The sequence below is a fragment of the Dipodomys ordii genome, unplaced genomic scaffold (assembly GCF_000151885.1).
Source record: "Dipodomys ordii isolate 6190 unplaced genomic scaffold, Dord_2.0 Scaffold55, whole genome shotgun sequence".
NCBI lineage: Eukaryota > Metazoa > Chordata > Mammalia > Rodentia > Heteromyidae > Dipodomys > Dipodomys ordii.
The window spans coordinates 1,909,053-1,927,518 of NW_012267271.1; the positions used below are offsets into that span (position 1 = coordinate 1,909,053).

Below are 18,466 nucleotides of genomic sequence, written 5' to 3' on the forward strand. Positions count from 1 at the left end.
AAAAAAAAAAAGAGTCTCATGGACCTTTCTGCTTGGATTGGCTTTGAACTGTGATCACCAGATCTCAGCCTCCTGAGTAGCTAGGATTAGAGGTGGGAATTCATTGCCTTATTTCAATTTTTACCTTGCTCATTTCATAAATTTCACAAAAATTACATGTACATGATATAAAGAAAGACAACAAAAAATTACTCCACATTCATGATATTTGGTTCAAGTGCTTCCTTGTTCAGCTGACACTCTGCTGACCATTTGAACTATGCACTGTTTTTTTTTGGTCTGGTCGTGGGGCCTGAACTCTGGGCCTGGGCGCTGTCCCTCAGCTCTTCAGCTCAAGGCTAGTGCTCTACCACTTGAGCCACAGTGCCACTTCTGGCTTTTTTCTTTTTGCTTATGTGGTGCTGAGGAATCGAACCCAGGGCCTCAGGCATGCAAGGCAAGCGCTCTACCACTGAGCCACCTTCCCAGCCCCCCAATTTTTTTTTTTTTGCATCAATCAACCTTTAATGTCCAAAAGAGGCATGGATGCAGAGCATAGGAGATGTAGCAGGGTCTCAGTCCCTGCTCCAGAAACGAAGAAATGAACACAAACCAGACACTTCCAACTGGCCACACAAAATTTGGGAGGGCAGGGAGAAACAGATTTGTTCATAAAAAAAATAAAACCTAAAATCAAACACTCTTGTACCCACTCAATCAACACTTTTTTTGCTGATAATTTTGGAGATAAAATCTTTCTCTGTCTCTCTCCTTTCTTCCTTTTTCTTTCTTTCTTCCTTTCTTCCTTGTTTTTCTTTCTCTTTCTTCCTTTCCTTTCTTTCTTTCTTTCGTCAGCCATAGGGCTTGAACTCAGGGCCTGGCGCTGTCCATGAGCTCTTTTTGCTCAAGGCGAGTGCTCTACTACTTTGAGCCATAGCACTACCTCCAATTTTCTGGTAGCTAATTGGAGATAAGGGTCTCACAGACTTTCCTCCCAGGACTGGTTTTGAAGCTTGATTCTCAGATTTCAATCTCCTGAGTAGCTAGGATTACAGGTGTGAGCCACCAGTGCCTAGCTGGAGGTAAAGTCTTAACTTTTCTGCTCAGGCTGACTTTGAACCTTAATCCTTTAGGTTATACCTTTGTGAATAGCTAGGATTGCATACAGGAGCCACTGGTACCCGGTGATGTAAATGATTTTTCTTTTTGTTAGTGGTGCTATGGTTGAACCAAGAGCCTCATACATGCGAGACAGGTGCTCTATTACTGGGCTACACTCCCAGTCCCCTAAGATACATGTGGAATTGGTGTCAGGGGCTTATACCTATAATCTGAGCTACTCAGGAGGCTGAAATCTAAGAACTGCCATTCAAAGCCAGCCCTGATAAGAAAGTCTGTGAGACTCAACTCCAATAAAATGCCAAAAAGCCAAAAATGGAGCTATGGCTTAAGTGGCAGAATGCTAGCTCAGGGACAGCATGTAGGCCTTAAGCTCAAGCCACAGGATCAGCACAAAATCAAACAAAACAAAAACAAACAAAACTGAGTTGAACAAATGTTTATTATTATTATTATTATTACTTTAGTGTCAATCCTGGGGTTTGAACTCAGGGCTTCAGTCCCCTATGTAGCTCCAATTACAGGCGTGAGCCTCTGGTACCTGGCATGCTTTTATTAGGTACCATGGTTTATGTCTATTATTTCAGCTACTTGGGAAACTGGGGTAGGAGGTTTGTGAATTGGACAATTTAGTGAGATCTAATCTCTAAACCAAATAAAAATAATACATCCATAATGTGCCTTGAAAATTCTATTAAGACAATACTGTTGTCGTCTTCCTCCTCCTCCTTCTCCTTAGTAGATAGGTTCTTGCCATGTTCCTCCTCTTGCCTCATCCTTTCTAGTAGCTGGGACTATAAGCATGTAACATCAAGCCTCAAAAATCCTGGGCACGGGGTTGGGAAGGTGGCTCAGTGGTAGAGTGCTTGCCTTGCATGCATGAGGCCCTGGGTTCAATTCCTCAGCACCACATAAACAGGAAAAAAAGAAAAGCCAGAAGTGGCGCTGTGGTAGAGCACTAGCCTTGAGCTGAAGAGCTGAGGGACAGCGCCCAGGCCCAGAGTTCAGGCCCACGACTGGACCCCCCAAAAAAAAATCCTGGGTACTAGGGAGCTGCTCCCCTCCGCCTAAAGCAGTAGTACAATATAGAATACAAGAGAATATGCATTTCAGCAACTTACTCATGAAACCTAGGTAGGCAGTTCCACTGTTTGTCCGTTATTCTTACCTTCTGCAAATCCATGGAAAGCTGCTGAATGACTGCTTGAAGCTCTTGTTCCTTTTGTTCCAGGGCTATGATCTTATTTTCTGCTCCAGCTTGTAAAGCTGTCACATGATCTCTTCATTGAAAGAAATCAGACAAAGAACAAATTTGGATACCTCACCTATGAAACACTTTCCAAAGGAAAAATGCCGATGGTCCCTTACATGTTAAGCTGCAAACAACATTATTAGCTACATAAAAGGTTTATAAATGGAAAAGATTTCATGGCTCTCTCTGAAGAAGAAGCCCCATGAAAAAATGCCTACCCAGATTTAAGCATGAAATCTTCATCTGCCTTGGATTACTCAATAACTTTAAACCTAAAACCAGACTGGATTGCTTAGTAGGACTGAAATGGACCTGAGGTTAGTCAGTGAAGGTGAGAGATGGGACAGCACACCTGAGCCTAAGGCAGATATGGATAGGTGGACATCTCTGCCAGAGCTGAGAGTAAAAAGTGTTACAATGAACAATGGGAACAGGTGGGCTGGCTACAGCCAGAGCTACACCTCTGCCCGGGGGCCCCACAGACCAAGCAAGAACCTCTGATCTTCCAGCGAAGAGTAGTATCTCTGTAATTCTTCTAGCTTGTTGCTTAAGTCTGATGACATCTGATTGGAAGTCTCCAACTCTTCCTGAGTGCGACTAAGTTCTCTGGTTCGTGCTTCCAACTCTTGTTCCACTTTCTCTAGACATTCTTCTTTTTTTAAAAGCTGACACAAAGACATAAAGTTTCGTTAGGCTCCTACTAATAAATATACTTTTAAAAATAGTCCAACTTTCATAACATTTTGTGGAATTATAAGGGAGCTTATTTCCCTAATACTCAAAATAAACAAATGGTAAAGGAAATATAGCTCAAACAAGTACTCCGTTTTCATAAATATGTGATGAAAAGTGAAGCCTATGGGGTGTGTATATCAGTAATTAAAAGAATGATGATTAATAAAAATCAAGAATAGCCAGCATTTACTACCTTTTAGTGTTACTAATTATTTAGCTTCTAAAATAAAAATGCATACCATGTGCTTTAGTTTACTTAGTTCTTGTTGCTGGAACCCCTCTAGTTCATCAATTTCATCCCTCTTTTGGAAAAGATTCAAACTCTGGTTCTTCACTTCTTGCAACTGAGCTGTCAGAAACCTTTTGTCCTATATAGAAGAAGATAACAACTTAGGCAATTATAGTATTACACAAGTATATTCTGTTTTTTCTTTTCTGGTGGTACTTGGGCTTGAACTCAGGGCCTCCTGCTTGTTAGCAGATGCTCTACCACTTGGGTCTTTTACTGGTTATTTTTGAGATAAGGTCTTTTGAACTTCACTGCCCAGTGCTAGGATTGTGTAAGTGAGCCACCAATGCCTGGCTTGATTTAGGGTTTGTGTATGTTTGTGAGTGTCAGTTCTGAGGCTTGAACTCAGCGCCTGAGCACTGTTCCTGACATTTTTTGCTCTACAACTTGAACCACAGCTCTACTACTGGCTTTCTGAGTTGTTTAACTAAAGGTAAGAGTCTCACAGACTTTCCTGCCTGGGCTGGCTTTGAACTACCATCTTCATATCTCAGCCTCCTCAGTAGCTCCTTTTTAATTTTTAGTTTTAGATAGAGTCTTGTGTTAATGTCTAGGCTGGACTGTACAGATCTCCTATTATTCTTTCTGCATAGCTGAGATATAGGTATGCTTCACCATGCCCAGCTATTGGTTAAGATGGAAGGGGTGATCTCACTATCTTTTGCCCTAGCTGGCTTTGAATTTGGCTGTATAGCCCAGACTGGAACAATGATCTTAGAATACTCATCTCATCTGTGTCTATCCAAAAGTGTCTCTTATCTGTTCAACATTGAGCTCTGAGAAATGCTCTGGTCCCTCTTGATTTATCAGGAAATATTCTCAATTTTACCACAGGACCAGTCAGGACCCCAACAGAAACAGATACTAAACTCAGATTTGGTATCCTGAGGATGGGTTAATAAAGGTTTTTAACAAAGTTGAGAGCCAGTTAAGGAGAGAGACTTTGGGTTGGGAATGTGGCTTACTGGTAAGAATGCTAGCCTAGCATGCTGAGGCCCTGGGTTCAATTTCTTGGTACCACATTAAAAAAAAAAAAAAAGGAGAGAGATTTTATGCTAGTAACTGTTGGGTGGAAAGTGCCAAATAGACGAAGAGGTTACAAGAAATTCAGACAGAGAAAAATCATGTCAAAAGGATCCCATAAACCAAAGCTCCAACTGAAACTGTGATTTTTGGCCAGGAAACCAAAGAACATGAAGGGAGCCTATGTGGACACAGTTGGGGACTAAGAATCCTGATCACATGCATGCTTCTTCCATGCAGAACTCTTCCAGTGTTCCCTGCTGGCTGCACCCAATCAGAAGCCAGAGGATACCAAGCCATGTTGATGTAGTAGTGATCAGCCTTTAGGTCCACAGAAAAAGGGAACTGGGTAGACCATCCAGAGTAGTAAGCAAAAGATATCCAGCACAAGCCGGGTATCAGTGGCTCATGCCTGTAATCCTAGCTACTTAGGAGGCTGAGATCTGAGGATCACAGTTCAAAGCCAGCCTGGGCAGGAAAAACCGTGAAACTGTTATCTCCAATAAACCACCAGAAAACCAGAAGTGATGCTGTGGCTCAAGTGGTAGAGTGCTATTCTTGAGCCGAATTGCTGAGGGGCAGTGCTCAGGCCTGTGTTCAAGCCCCATGACTGACAATAAAAAAAAAAGACATCCAGGGCTGGGAAGGTGGCTCAGTGGTAGAGTGCTTGCCTTGCATGCATGAGGCCCTGGGTTCGATTCCTTAGCACCACATAAGCAAAAAAAGCTGGAAGTAGTGCTGTGGCTCAAGTGGTAGAGCACTAGCCTTGAGCTGAAGAGCTGAGGGACAGTGCCCAGAACCAGAGTTCAGGCACCATGACTGGCAAAAAAAAAAAAAAAGACATCCAGCATGTCCTTCAAGAAAGAGTAAGAGGGGTGGGAAGGTGGCTCAGTGGTAGAGCGCTTGCCTTGCATGCATGAGACCCTGCATTCAATTCCTCAGCACCCACATAAGCAGAAAAAGTCGGAAGTGGCGCTCTGGCTCGTAGTAGAGTGCTCGCCTTGAGCTGAAGAGCTGAGGGACAGTGCCCAAGCCCAGAGTTCAGGCCCCACTACTGACAAAAAAAAAAGAGCAGGCCAGGAGCCATTAAGGCAGTTTCTAAGACTAACATGAGACAAAAACAGAGATACACTAACCTTTTCAAGTTGATCCATCTTTTCTGACCATTCCTAAAACAAATCAAAATTTAAGTAAGTCCAGTTTTTAGGGAAGAGTAGCTGTACTAATATGGCTTCCAGAAAACAAAAAATACCCAATAGCCATCAATGAAAAAAGCCCGAAAGCAAAAAAACCAAACCCAAATCAGCATACATAATTTTGGTTTAATATCACAGAAGGCAAGTCCCAAATGGAAAAGACAATGAACTTTATATAAAGCTCTGACACGGGCTTAGTCTACAGACTTCTAGGCAGGGCAGCTAAAGAAAGCTTATTTCTGCTTATTCACAGTACTCTCCCATGAGCATGGTATTCCTTGGGAACAGCAGCTGGAGCCACTGAGGTGGGTCACTCTTCAAATGATATCCAGAAATTAATTTACTGAAAGCATCAGAGAGTACTGTCAGCAGTACTAATTATTTTCCCTCTTGTATTCATGTACAATATGCTTTCTGTCTTCTGGTAGAGAGGAGATTCTATGCCCTGTATTCACAAGCTGTAAGTTAGGGGTAAAATAACTATTGGGACAAAAGGCATGTTCTGATTGTACAACCTTAGATTTTCTTTGATTATTGTACTTTTTGGGGAGGGGGAGTAGCAGTACTGTGGTTTGAGCTCAGGGCCTAGGTGCTGTCCCTGAGCTTTTCTGCCCAAGGATATCACTTGGCTAGTGGAGCTAAGCTTTTTGGTGATTAACTGGAAATAAAAGCCTGAACCATGATCCTTACATTTCAGCGCTAGAGTAGCTAGGATTATGGACAGGTGTGAGCCGCTGGTGCCCATCAGATTTTCTTATAAATATTCAAACCATATTTATCTAAGATTTATCTGTGAATGACATTTTTTTCTAGCTAGCAATGTCCTAGGTGACAAATAGACAGTTTATGCTTTTGGGGTCTTTGGAGCAAGTTTGAACTAGCTAGACGATGGGACTTGCACTTGATAGGCAGGTACTCTACCACTTGAGCCACAACCTCCTTTCTTTTTTGCTTTAGTTATATTTTAGGTATAGATGTTATTGAATTGTTAAATTGTTACAAGAATTGTGCCACCACATCTGGTTTGTCGTTGAGCTAGGGCTACACAAACTCCACAATCCTCCTGATATCTGCTTCTTAAGTAGCTAGGATTACAGGCCATGAACCACCACACTTGACGACAAATATACATTTAAAATAAACCAACTATTCCATCTATAGAAGATCAAATTTATTTATTTATTTATTTATTATTTATTTTGGTCAGTCATGGGTCTTGAACTCAGCCTGGGTACTGTCCCTGAGCTCTTCAGCTCAAGGCTAGTGCTCTACCACTTGAGCCACAGCACCACTAATAATTGGAGATAAGAGTCTCACAGCAGGGTGTCAGTGGCTCACATCTGTAATCCTAGCTACTCAGGAGGCTGAGATCTGAGGATCGCGGTTCAAAGCCAGTCCAGGCAGGAAAGTCTGTGAGACTCTTACCTTCAATAAACCACCAGAAAACCAGAAGTGGTGCTGTGGCTCAAGGGGTAGAGCCCTAGCCTTGAGCTGAAGATCTGAGGGACAGTGCCCAAGCCCAGAGTTCAAGCCCCATGACCGACAAAAAAAAAAGAGTCTCACAGACTTTCCTGCCTGGGCTGGCTTTGAACTGCAATCCTCAGATTTTAGTCTCCTGATTAGGATTTCAGGAGTGAGCTACCGGTGCCCGGCTATGTTTTCTTTTTGGCCAGTCCTGGGGCTTGAACTCAAGGTCTGGGTACTATCCCTGATCTTTTGCTCAAGGCTACCACTCTATCACTTGAGCCACAGCACCACTTTTGGCCTTTTCTGTTTATGTGGTACTGAGGAATCGAACTCAGGACTTCATGCATGCTAGTCAAGCAGGTATTACTAAGATACCTTCTCAGCCATGTATGTTTTCTTAAATGAAACATAATTGACTATCTTATTAAAATCAGAAGTATTGTTACAATAAGCATCATTACAAATATTGATGCATATCTTAAATTTAAAAGGCCATTGGTTGTCTCAGGCTAAACATACTTGTAATTAACAGCCAATAACAACACTATTTCCATTTCTTGCTGCCATGCATCCAGCATCTTTCAGTGGATGGTTCTGGGGAGATTCTCAAGTTCCCCTCAGTCTAGTTAGCTAGGCTGAAGGACACTTTTGGTAGAGGTTAAAAGAGCTAAGCACATGATAAACTCTCCACTATCACTGGAAGGTATCTGGGGATGTAGGTTCAAGGTACAGGCTCTCTGGAGATTACAGATTACAGATTTCCCTCCCATTTTACAACATTGCACAGATGCAGAGAATGTAACTCACGTTCTAGACACATTTAGTGGTTACAACAGTCAAATCTGACTTTATAAGTACAAAAGAAACATTAAAAAACTGCACAGAAGGGGCTGGGAAGGTGGCTCAGTGGTAGAGCGCTAGTCTTGAGCTGAAGAGCTGAGGGACAGCACCCAGGCTCAGAGTTCAGGCCCCACGACCGGACCCCCCCCAAAAAAAACCCCAAAAAACTGCACAAACGGGTGCTGGTGGTACCCAGGCAGAAAAGAAGAGGGGAGGGGAAGGGAGGAGAGGTTCTTATCTCCAATAAACTACTCAAAAAAGCCAGAGGTTGGCTGTGTCAAGTGGTAGAGTGCTAGCCTTAGGCAAAAGCAGCTCAGGGACAGTACCCAGGCCCAGAGTTCAAGCTCCAGGACTGGCAAAACAAAAAACAAAAACAAAAAATAACCAAAAATATTTTTTGCATTGCTAGGCATTGGTGGTTCACACCTGTAATCCTAGCAACTCAGGAACTGAGGATCCCAGTTCAAAGCCAGCCCAGGTAGAAAGTTTGTGAGACTCTTATCTCCAATTAACTACCAGAAAACTTGAAGTGGGCAGTGGCACTATGGCTCAAAATGGTAAAGCACTAGCCTTGAGCATAAGAGCTCAGGGACAGCACCCAGGCCCCACAGCCAAGTCCCATGACAGACAAAAACAAAAAACAAAAACAGAAAAACCAACTTATTTTGTACAGCATTTCTTTCCTGCTAGGTTGAAGATTTTTTTTTTTTTTCGTCCGGTCGGGGGCCTGAACTCTGGGCGTGGGCGCTGTCCCTCAGCTCTTCAGCTCAAGGCTAGCGCTCTACCACTTGAGGCACAGCACCATTTCCAGCTTTTTTTTTCTGCTTATGTGGTGCTGAGGAATCGAACCCAGGGCCTCAGGCATACAAGGCAAGCGCTCTACCACTGAGCCAACTTCCCAGCCCATAGGTTGAAGATATTTTCTATTTATAACATAATTTTCTTTTTTTTTTTTTTTGTGGGGCTTGAACTCTGGGCCTGGGCGCTGTCCCTCAGCTCTTCAGCTCAAGGCGAGCGCTCTACCACTTGCGCTACAGCGCCACTTCCGGTTTTCTGGTTGTTTATTGGAGATAGGAATCTCACAGTCTCTCCTGCCCGGGCTGGCTTTGAACCGTGATCCTCAGATCTCAGCCTCCTGAGTAGCTAGGATTACAGGCGTGAGCCACCAGCGCCCGGCTATAACATAATTTTCTACATCATTGAACTAAGTAAAATCCTTTCACCAGTCTTGGGCAATGGCACATATGAAATACCTGGTCCTTTCTGGCTAATGCCAAAGCCAGTCCTTCTGCCATTTTGGCTCTGTTGGCTTGGAATGTCTCATTCTGCTCTTGAAATTTCCGCATGGATGCTGTTAACAAAGAGGCTCTATTTGAGATATGGAAATATTTTAGCAATAGCATGACAAACAGCCCATGTGATTTGCAAATGTCATCAACAAAAAGGCCAAGGGCATCTAAGTGAACTATAAGACTAGGAAAATCCTGTTCCATCTCTATGTTCCAGAACTTGGTTTGCTTGTTGGGGTCCTTGCTTTTGTTTTCAATAATAGCAAAATGTATATATGTAGGAAGATGCTAAAAGGTAACATTTTAAGTGGTACAATGACAAAACATTTTAGATAGATTACCAGAAAACACCAATGTGGTTGCTAAGTGCCAGCTACTACCCTTTTATCAGAATTAAAAACTAAATCAAAAATCAAAACAAAGAAAAACAAAGTTGTTTGTAATTCATTTTTCTTAAAAATGTTTGTTTAATGTATATCAATAAAATAATAGCTTTGCATTTTAATAGCATGTTTCTTGGAGAGTACCCAAAGGAACACAGCTGACTTAGATGTTCTATTGTTGGAAGAAGGGGGTGGAAGTGGCAATAGAGCTTTGTCCTGGGAACTCCACATGTTAGTAATGCAGCTACAACTACCAGCATCTCCTTATCTAGACCCAATGGCCAGGCATCAGATTTTACTGAAAAATATGGCAGCGAATAAGAGGTTCGGCTGGATGGAGACAGGATGAAACACATGACAATCCCTCCCACAAAACAACAGAAGCACAAGTTTCTACTTAAGAAATAGTAGACAAATGATATATCAGTCTCATGAAGAACACCATAAAGGTACAAGTTCTGACAATGGGCAAACTTAACAAAACACTACTGTTTCATTTCAAAGCTAAAGCCTGAAAAGATTGAAAAAAAGCAGTAAAAAAATACGTACAATCCTGGTGTTTTTCTAATGCAATTTCAAGCTTCTCTTTTATCTTCTGTAAGTTTCGGACCTGTTCAGCATAGTCTTGGGTGAGGAGGATGATGCACATACCAGGAATGGACAAACATCAGGAAAGGAAGTTAATTAAACAAATGAATGAAAATGATGACGATTTTCTCAACTTGAAAACCAGTCTGTTAAGGAGAGCTAGGCAGATAGCCTCCCATAACAATGGATGACATAGGCAAACAGGTATAGAACAAACTATTCATGATATAAACAGTGAATACAAACAGGCAGATTTGTTCAGCCTTTATAGAGCTGAAGTCATCAGAAATGTCTTGCTATGAAAAACACATTATCATCTCAATACTTAGTGGGGTGTTCTGGGGTTTTCTTTTGGTTTTGAGTTCTTCCACTTATAACTTTTTGCTGGTTAATGGCTGATAAGCCTCATCCAAATCTGAGAGACTCAGATTTTTCTGCCCAGCCTGGCTTTTTTTAATTTTTTTTTTTTTTTGGTTGGTTGTGGAGCTTAAACTCTGGGTTTGGGCACTGTCTCTGCGCTCTTCAGCTCAAGGCGAGTGCTCTACCACTTGAGCCACAGCACCATTTTCAGTTTTCTAGTGGTTTATTGGAGGTAAGAGTTTCTCACGGACTTTCCTGCCTGGGCTGGCTTTGAACCGAGATCCTCAGATTTCAGCCTCTTGAGTAGCTAGGATTACAGGTGTGAGCCACTGGCCCCAGCCTAGCTTTGAATTTCAATCCTCAAATCTCAGCCTCCTGAGTAGCTAGGATTATAGGCATAAGCCACCAGCCCACGTTCAACTTTGAATTTCAATCCTCAAATCTCAGCCTCCTGAGTAGCTAGGATTATAGGCATAAGCCACCAGCCCAGGTTCAACACTTAGCTTTTATTTATTTATTTAGTCTCAATGTTTCCTTACCTTTTTGGAATTATACCAGGACAGATGAAGACGACACAATAAAAGCTTCCTTATAGCTTACCCAACTGATTAACAATAGTTAATAGTTGCTACTTTAGCACAGAACTGCCTTTATGGGGGCAGGTTCATAATTTTCTGGACAAGCTACACAGAAACCTTTCTACACAGAAACTGAGTTCCCACATAACAATAAAAAAGGAGACAGCAGTTCAAATCTTAACTGTCAGTCCTTAGCTGGGACTTTAAGTAAATTAATAATCCTGAATATTAGTTCTGTATCTATTTCAAAGGAAATATTAAAGTATTTCATACCTTAAGTACCTGGCAAACAGTATTCAATAAAATGTAGCTACTCTTGTTATTACTGTAATTTATACTAAGCTGTAGGACAATATCCAGGGCGCTAAACTGGCTAATAAATATCAGCTCTCTTATCTGTTCTCTCTTTCTTAAGTCAAGGTCCACTATTCTTTCTGCATCAAGGAAAATGCATACTTCTTTATGACTATCTTACCAATATTATATAAGATTTTTTCTGGGATGGGGTGGGGGGGAGAGGGGAGTTGTGGAGGTGGGAGGAAAGGGATGTTAAGGGGAAAACAAAGGAAGAGGCAATAATGCTCAATAGGAAATGTACTCATTACCTTGCTCATGTAACTGTAACCCCTCTGTACAGCATTTTTACAATAAAAAATGTACAAAAAATAAATAAAAAAGACTTTTTTTTTGGGTCACTCGTGTGGCTTGAACTCTGGGCCTGGGCGCTGTCCCTCAGCTCTCCAGCTCAAATCAAGGCGAGTACTCTACCACTTGAGCTACAGCGCCACTTCCGGTTTTCTGGTGGTTTATTGGAGATAGGAGTCTCACGGTCTCTCCTGCCCGGGCTGGCTTTGAACCGCGATCCTCAGATCTCAGCCTCCTGAGTAGCTAGGATTATAGGCGTGAGCCACCAGCGCCCGGCCTTAAAAAAGACTTTTTACCTCTGTTATTGATGTCATTTATGGTTGAATGACAAGACAGTAACAACTGGGAATAGGGCTATACTGAGGACAAAGACTGGCTGATAGCTGCAAACTAAGAACCTTTGATAGCCACACGTATACAAATATTTAATGCATAATATGGTAAATTTTGGTTGACTGGTTTCATGTCAATAAAAATGGGCATAAGGCCACTGGACAAAAAGAGACATGGAATCCATGGACCACTTCACAGGAAGAAGTAAAAATGTATCCCTGGTAGAAAACAGAAGAACTCACAACTCTATCAGGAACATATGTTATTCAGGCAAAAGACATAATGGGAACTGTGTAGAGATGTAATGAGAATCACAGCTTTTACAGAACCAGAAGTTAGAATAACACTGAAAAGTGGCCCCAAAGACCCTGGAACAATACTTGCACAGGTGACATTAAGCTAGAGCAAGTGACAACATGGCATCAGCTTTTCTCTTGGGCTAATTGGTAAACCCAGTATCTGTTAGCTGTTTCTTACAGATATTACCTGTCTCTTACCTCCTACCTCTAACTAAAAGTAAGCTATGTTAATGGTGGAAGATGGTCAAATTTATTTTACATTTATTTATTTTTTGAGAAAGGGTTTTGTTATATAAGCCAAGAGTGGCTTTGAACTCACTATGTAGATCAGGATGGCCTCAAACTCATGACACTCTTGCCTTGTCCTCTTGAGTTTTGAAATTTACTGTCATGCGCCACCATGATTAATCTCTATATCTACTCTTGTGTGTGTGTGTGTGTGTATGTGTGTGTGTGTGTGTGTGTATGTGTGTGTGTGTGTATGTGTGTGTGTGTGTGTGTATGTGTGTGTGTGTGTTAATATTGGGATTTGAATTCAAGAGCCTCAAGCTCTCTTAACTTTTTCTCTCAAGGTACTCTACTACTTGAGCAACACCTTCAGTTCCAACTTTGGCTGATTAATTAGAGGTAAGAGTCTTGAGGAATTTGTGCCTAGGCTAACCTTGAACCATGATCTCAGCCTCCTTGAGGAGTATAAGTTTGAGCCATGGGTGCCTACCTAACATCTACTTTTGTTTTCTGTCAGTTGTGGGTCTAGAACTCAGGGCCTAGGTGCTGTCTCTGAGCAATTTTGCTCAAGGCTAGCACTCTACGACTTTGAGCCAGAGCTGGTTTTTTGAATACTTAATTGGAGATAAGAATCTCATGACACTTTTCTGCTCAGGCTGGCTTCAAACTGTGATCCTCAGATCCCAGCCTCCTGAATAATTAGAATTACAGACATGAGCCACCGGTGCCTGGCCACTAATATATACTTTTAATGCCTTTTATATTCATGGCCAGAAACCTCAGGAGCAGAAAAAAAAAAAGACATTAAAAAAACACACAAAAACTCAAGTTCAGTTTTACCACTGATTAAAAAAGGGGAACAAAGGGGTTACCAACTGCTCCTTTCTGGCTAAGATCAAAATGATATGTCAAAATAGCTATAAAGTTATCCTATAAGGGTATGTGATACGGTATGAGAGGTAGGCAAGGTAAGTTTCTTGCTGTTTGCTATTTATGACTTTTTAGACATACCAGAAAGTCGGGCCTCTAATTTTCGTATCTGTTCATTTCTTCTCAAAAGCTGGGATGAAAGGTCTTCTCTGGAGCTGCTTCCATCGGAAGCCTGTTGATATAGACAGGAAAGATCACATAGGTTTCCAGTGTAAGACTGTAGCACCAGACAGAAAGGGGAGACTCATATTTCATGTTGGTTTCACTGTTACTTATTGTGATCATTGAAAGGCTTCCTAACTGACTCCAGATCCTCTTCCTAAAAAGTGGAAGTGAAATTACCTCCTTCTATAATGTTAAAGAGAGATGATATGTTGAACATAATCATTTTGTATGTAAACTCTTGGAACAAATGGCAGCAAATAAATGCACCATGATACTCATTAGCTGGCTTATGTAACTCCAAGTAGACCTCTGTAATCACCTTTATAATAACAAATATAGTATGAAAAAGAAATCTTTTTCCTCTTCCTCCCTCTTTTTTCCCTACTTTCTTTCCTTGTTATTTAGTTAGTTATTTATAAAGATGATATACAGAGGGGTTGTAGTTACCTAAGTCAGATAATGAGTATCTTTTTTTTTGAATAACATCATATCTTCCCTCATTTTCTCCCAGTTTTTCTCTCCTGACACCCCCTTCCCCACAAACTGTATAGTTCATTTTCAACACAGAGTCCAGTGAGTATCACTGCTGCATTTATTCACCCTTTGTGCCACCATTTCAGTGCTCTCTCTTGTCCTCCCCCAAAACAGATAAGCTTACATATAAATCAAAAGGTAGAGAAATCAAAATCAGCGACTAAGGAGAAAATAAAACAAAATGAAAACCAAAAAGATAATAATTTAAAAAACTTTGTTTCCATTTCTTTTTTTTTTTTGGCCGTGGGGCTTGAACTCTGGGCCTGGGCACTGTCCCTCAGCTCTTCAGCTCAAGGCAAGCGCTCTACCACTTGAGCTACAGTGCCACTTCCGGTTTTTCTGGTGGTTTATTGGAGATAGGAGTCTCACGGTCTCTCCTGCCCGGGCTGGCTTTGAACCGCGATCCTCAGATCTCAGCCTCCTGAGTAGCTAGGATTACAGGCGTGAGCCACCAGCGCCCGGCTGTTTCCATTTCTTGAGAGTTCAATAAACATATTTTATATGATCACTTGCACATAGCTATTGAGCCTTTGTGATCCTCTCCTAAGAATACTTCCTTTGCTCTCACTGTGTGAATGCTCAGAGTCCTGTTTATCGTGTCCAAGTATACTTTGTTTTTGCATTTTACCATCTATTGCATTTACTTGTAGATGTATAGGTACATTCTAATTACTAAAAATGAGGGAAAACATGCAACCTATGTTTCTTTGGGGCTACCTTAATATACTTTTTTCCAAGCTTTTTCATTTACAAACAGTGCCATATCATTCTGATGAAAGCATAGAATTCTTTTTGCTCAAGGCTAGCACTCTACCACTTGAGACACAGCACCACTTCTGGCTTTTTCTGTTTATGTGGTACTGAGGAATTGAACCCAGGACTTCATGCATGCTAGGCAAGCACTCTACCACTAAGCCACATTCCCAGCCCCAACATTTTCCTTTCTTTTAAGTCTTTCTTGGTGCAACTGGGGATTGAATTCACAGGCTCTTGCTGGCTAAGCAGGTACTGTAACATTTGAGCCATACCTCTATTTCCTTTTGCTTCAGTTATTTTTCAGGTGGAGTCTCATGTTTTTTGCCTAGGGCTTGTCTCAGATCGCATTCATCATACACAGCTGGGTCCATAAAGACTCATTACCATGTCCAAGTTAGACTGAGATGGTCTTTTTTTTTTTTTTTTTTGTCACGAGGCTTGAACTCTGGGCCTGGCCACTGTCCCTCAGCTCTTCAGCTCAAGGGACCACTTGAGCTTCCTGAGTAGCTAGGGTTACAGGCATGAGCCACCAGCGCCCAGCTTGAGACAGTCTTTATTGGCTTGTGGACTCAAACCACAAGCCTCTATCTTCTAGCTGAAATGGCAGGGATGAGCCACATGCTTGGCTTCACTTTACCTTTCTACAAGTTAAACTCCTGGGAAAATGTGAAAGGTCTTTCCATAGGAATCTAAGGTTTGTTTATGTCTATAAATCTACATTCATGTTGATAAAGCTGTATTATCCTCGCTGTAAAACAAAGGGATGTTAATCTAAGTCTTGAAAATATACCATAGACTTGACAGACTTTAACAGAAAACATGCATTCACTAACATTCATCTATCTATCTATCTATCTATCTATCTATCTATCTATCTATCTATCTATCTATCTATCTATCTATCTATCGTATTCCTACTGGAGCTTGAATTCAGGGTCTAGGCACTGTCCATTAGCTTGTTTTGCTCAACACTAGTGCTCTATCACTTGAGTCACATATCTACAGCTGGCTTTTTGGTGGTTAACGGGAGATAAGAGTCTCACCAACTCTTATTTACCTGAGCTGGCTTCAAATGGTTTTAGATCTCAGCCTCCTAAGTAGCTAGAATTACAGGTGTGAGCTACTGATGCCCAGCATAGCTCAATATATAAGCAAGACATTTATTTTATAAAAAACAAAATCCCGATTATGTTGAAGTTTATGAGCACTACACATTGGTAAGAAATAGGTGACTTAACAAAATCATTTTAGAGCCAGGAATGTGGCTTAGTGGTACGTGTTTGCTTAACATGCATGAAGCCCTGGGTTTGATTCCCTTGTACCATATAAACAGAAAAAGCCAGAAGTGGCACTGTGGTTCAAGTGGTAGAGTGCTAGCCTTGAGCACGGAGAGGCTCAGGGACAGTGCCCAGGCCCTGAGTTCAAGCCCCAGGACCTGCAAAAAAATAACTAAATAAATAAAAATAAAAAATAAAATATATACAAATATAAAATATTTTTACTACTTTTTCTCAGCTAGGGTCTTGCTATATAACTCAGCCTGGCTTAGAGATGTCCTGCCTCAACTTCCTGAGACTTGGAATTTCAGATGTGAGCTACTATTCCTGGCTTTTTTTTACTTTTTAATATAAAAATTTTCAAATATAGAAAAGGAAAATATTTAATTATAATTTTCCATTTAAAATTACAGATTTTTTCTTATATTTTCATCAATTCTTATTTTGTTAAAGTAGTTACAACAGACATAATGACATTATTATTTTTTTTTTTTTGTTCAATCGTGGGGCCTGGGCCTGGGCACTGTCCCTCAGCTCTTCAGCTCAAAGTTAGCACTCTACTACTTGAGCCACAGTACCACTTGCAGTGTTTTCTGCTTATGTGGTGCTGAGGAATCGAACACAGGGCCTCATGCATGTAAGGCAAGCACTCTATCACTGAGCCACCTTCCCAGGCCATAACATTTTTAGATTTTTGCCTAAAGTTTGTGCTCTAACCCCTGAGCCACAGCTCCACTTCTCTATTTTTTGGTAGTTAATTGCAGATAAGAGTTTCATGAACTTTCTTGTCCTGACTGGCTTTGAACTTTGATCCTCAGATCTCAGCCTTATGAGTAGCTAAGATTACAGGTGTGAGCCATCATGCCCATTTTTACCAAGCAAAGGTCCTGATTTCATAACCTCGTATCACACACACACACACATACAAAGAAGGAAGCAGAGTTAATGTTAAAGTGTTGTGCTGTGAGAAATACTTAAGTATCTACTGTTAGCTTGCAGATGGAAGTGAGCACTGAGCATTGAAAACTGAGCCAAGAAATGCAGGATGCTTGCTTCTAGACACATTTTAAATATTTATTAACCTCTTCAATCACTTGCCAGTCCAAAACTTACTAAGAGTCAGTATAAAGGACATGTGAGAAGAGAGCCTTTGGAGTCCTAAGATCTGGTTCAAGTCCCAGCTTTCCTACTTATAAGCTGCAAGAATCTGAAGGAATTACTCAACTCTCCAGCTAACTATTATCCTTATTTGAAAACTGTGGTAGTAAATATGATCTATTACAGAGCTATGATGATGGTGAAAGAAATTGATATTTGTTAGATCTGCAAAAACAAACCAAAATTGTACAATTTTTGGCAGTACTCAGGCCTCCTGCTTGCTAAGTCAAAGTGATTCCACTTGAGTGAGACATGCTAGATCTCAGCACTGTGCTAAGTATTAAAAACAGTGGTGGCATCTGATGTGGAAAAAATAACTTGTATTGTAAAAGCTCATAGAATTCACAAACTGTATAGATCATGATAATGACAATTTGCTTTGTGAAGGTTACGATGTGTTTGTGACTTTAACTAAGTATCACTATTCCACAATACTGTGAAATATGTGAAATTTATGTAATCACCTAATCTCAATTAAAGAAAAAAAATGAGAGAGGGGATGGGATAGGAGAGATGGGTGACAGTGTTGTCAGACACTTTGCACTCATATACTGTTCTGTACAATGGGAACTTGTTTGTACAACTACTTAAAGATAATAAAAAATAAATAAAAACAGTGGTGGGCTGGGAAGGTGGCTTAGTGGTACAATGCTTGCCTAGCATACATAAAACCCTGGGTTCGATTCCTCAGCACCACATAAATAGAAAAAGCCGGAAGTGGTATTGTGGCTCAAGTACCCAGGCCATCAATTCAAGCCCAGGACTGGCAAAAAAACAACCCCCCCCCACAACACACCCACACCCACACACCCACCCACACCCACATGCCATCAATTCAAGCCCAGGACTGGCAAACAAACAACCCCCCCCCACAACACACCCACACCCACACACCCACACATACCCACACACACCCACACACACCCACATGCCATCAATTCAAGCCCAGGACTGGCAAACAAACAACCCCCCCCACAACACACACACACACACACACACACACACGCCATCAATTCAAGCCCAGGACTGGCAAACAAACAACC

General features: G+C 41.3%; 1 protein-coding gene across 7 annotated transcripts in view; it reads right to left on the minus strand.

Moving 5' to 3' along the window:
* Golga1 (golgin A1) overlaps positions 1–18,466 on the minus strand; it is a 53,260-nt gene that overhangs the window by 28,912 nt on the left and 5,882 nt on the right. For all 7 annotated transcript variants that reach the window (XM_013021451.1, XM_013021452.1, XM_013021448.1 and 4 more), the window contains 7 exons: positions 13,615–13,705; positions 10,122–10,196; positions 9,154–9,251; positions 5,534–5,566; positions 3,325–3,453; positions 2,846–3,015; positions 2,267–2,378 (listed from right to left, as the gene is read on the minus strand). In XM_013021451.1, the coding sequence (XP_012876905.1) occupies positions 2,267–2,378; positions 2,846–3,015; positions 3,325–3,453; positions 5,534–5,566; positions 9,154–9,251; positions 10,122–10,196; positions 13,615–13,705 (708 nt within the window). The remainder of the gene's footprint in view (positions 1–2,266; positions 2,379–2,845; positions 3,016–3,324; positions 3,454–5,533; positions 5,567–9,153; positions 9,252–10,121; positions 10,197–13,614; positions 13,706–18,466) is intronic.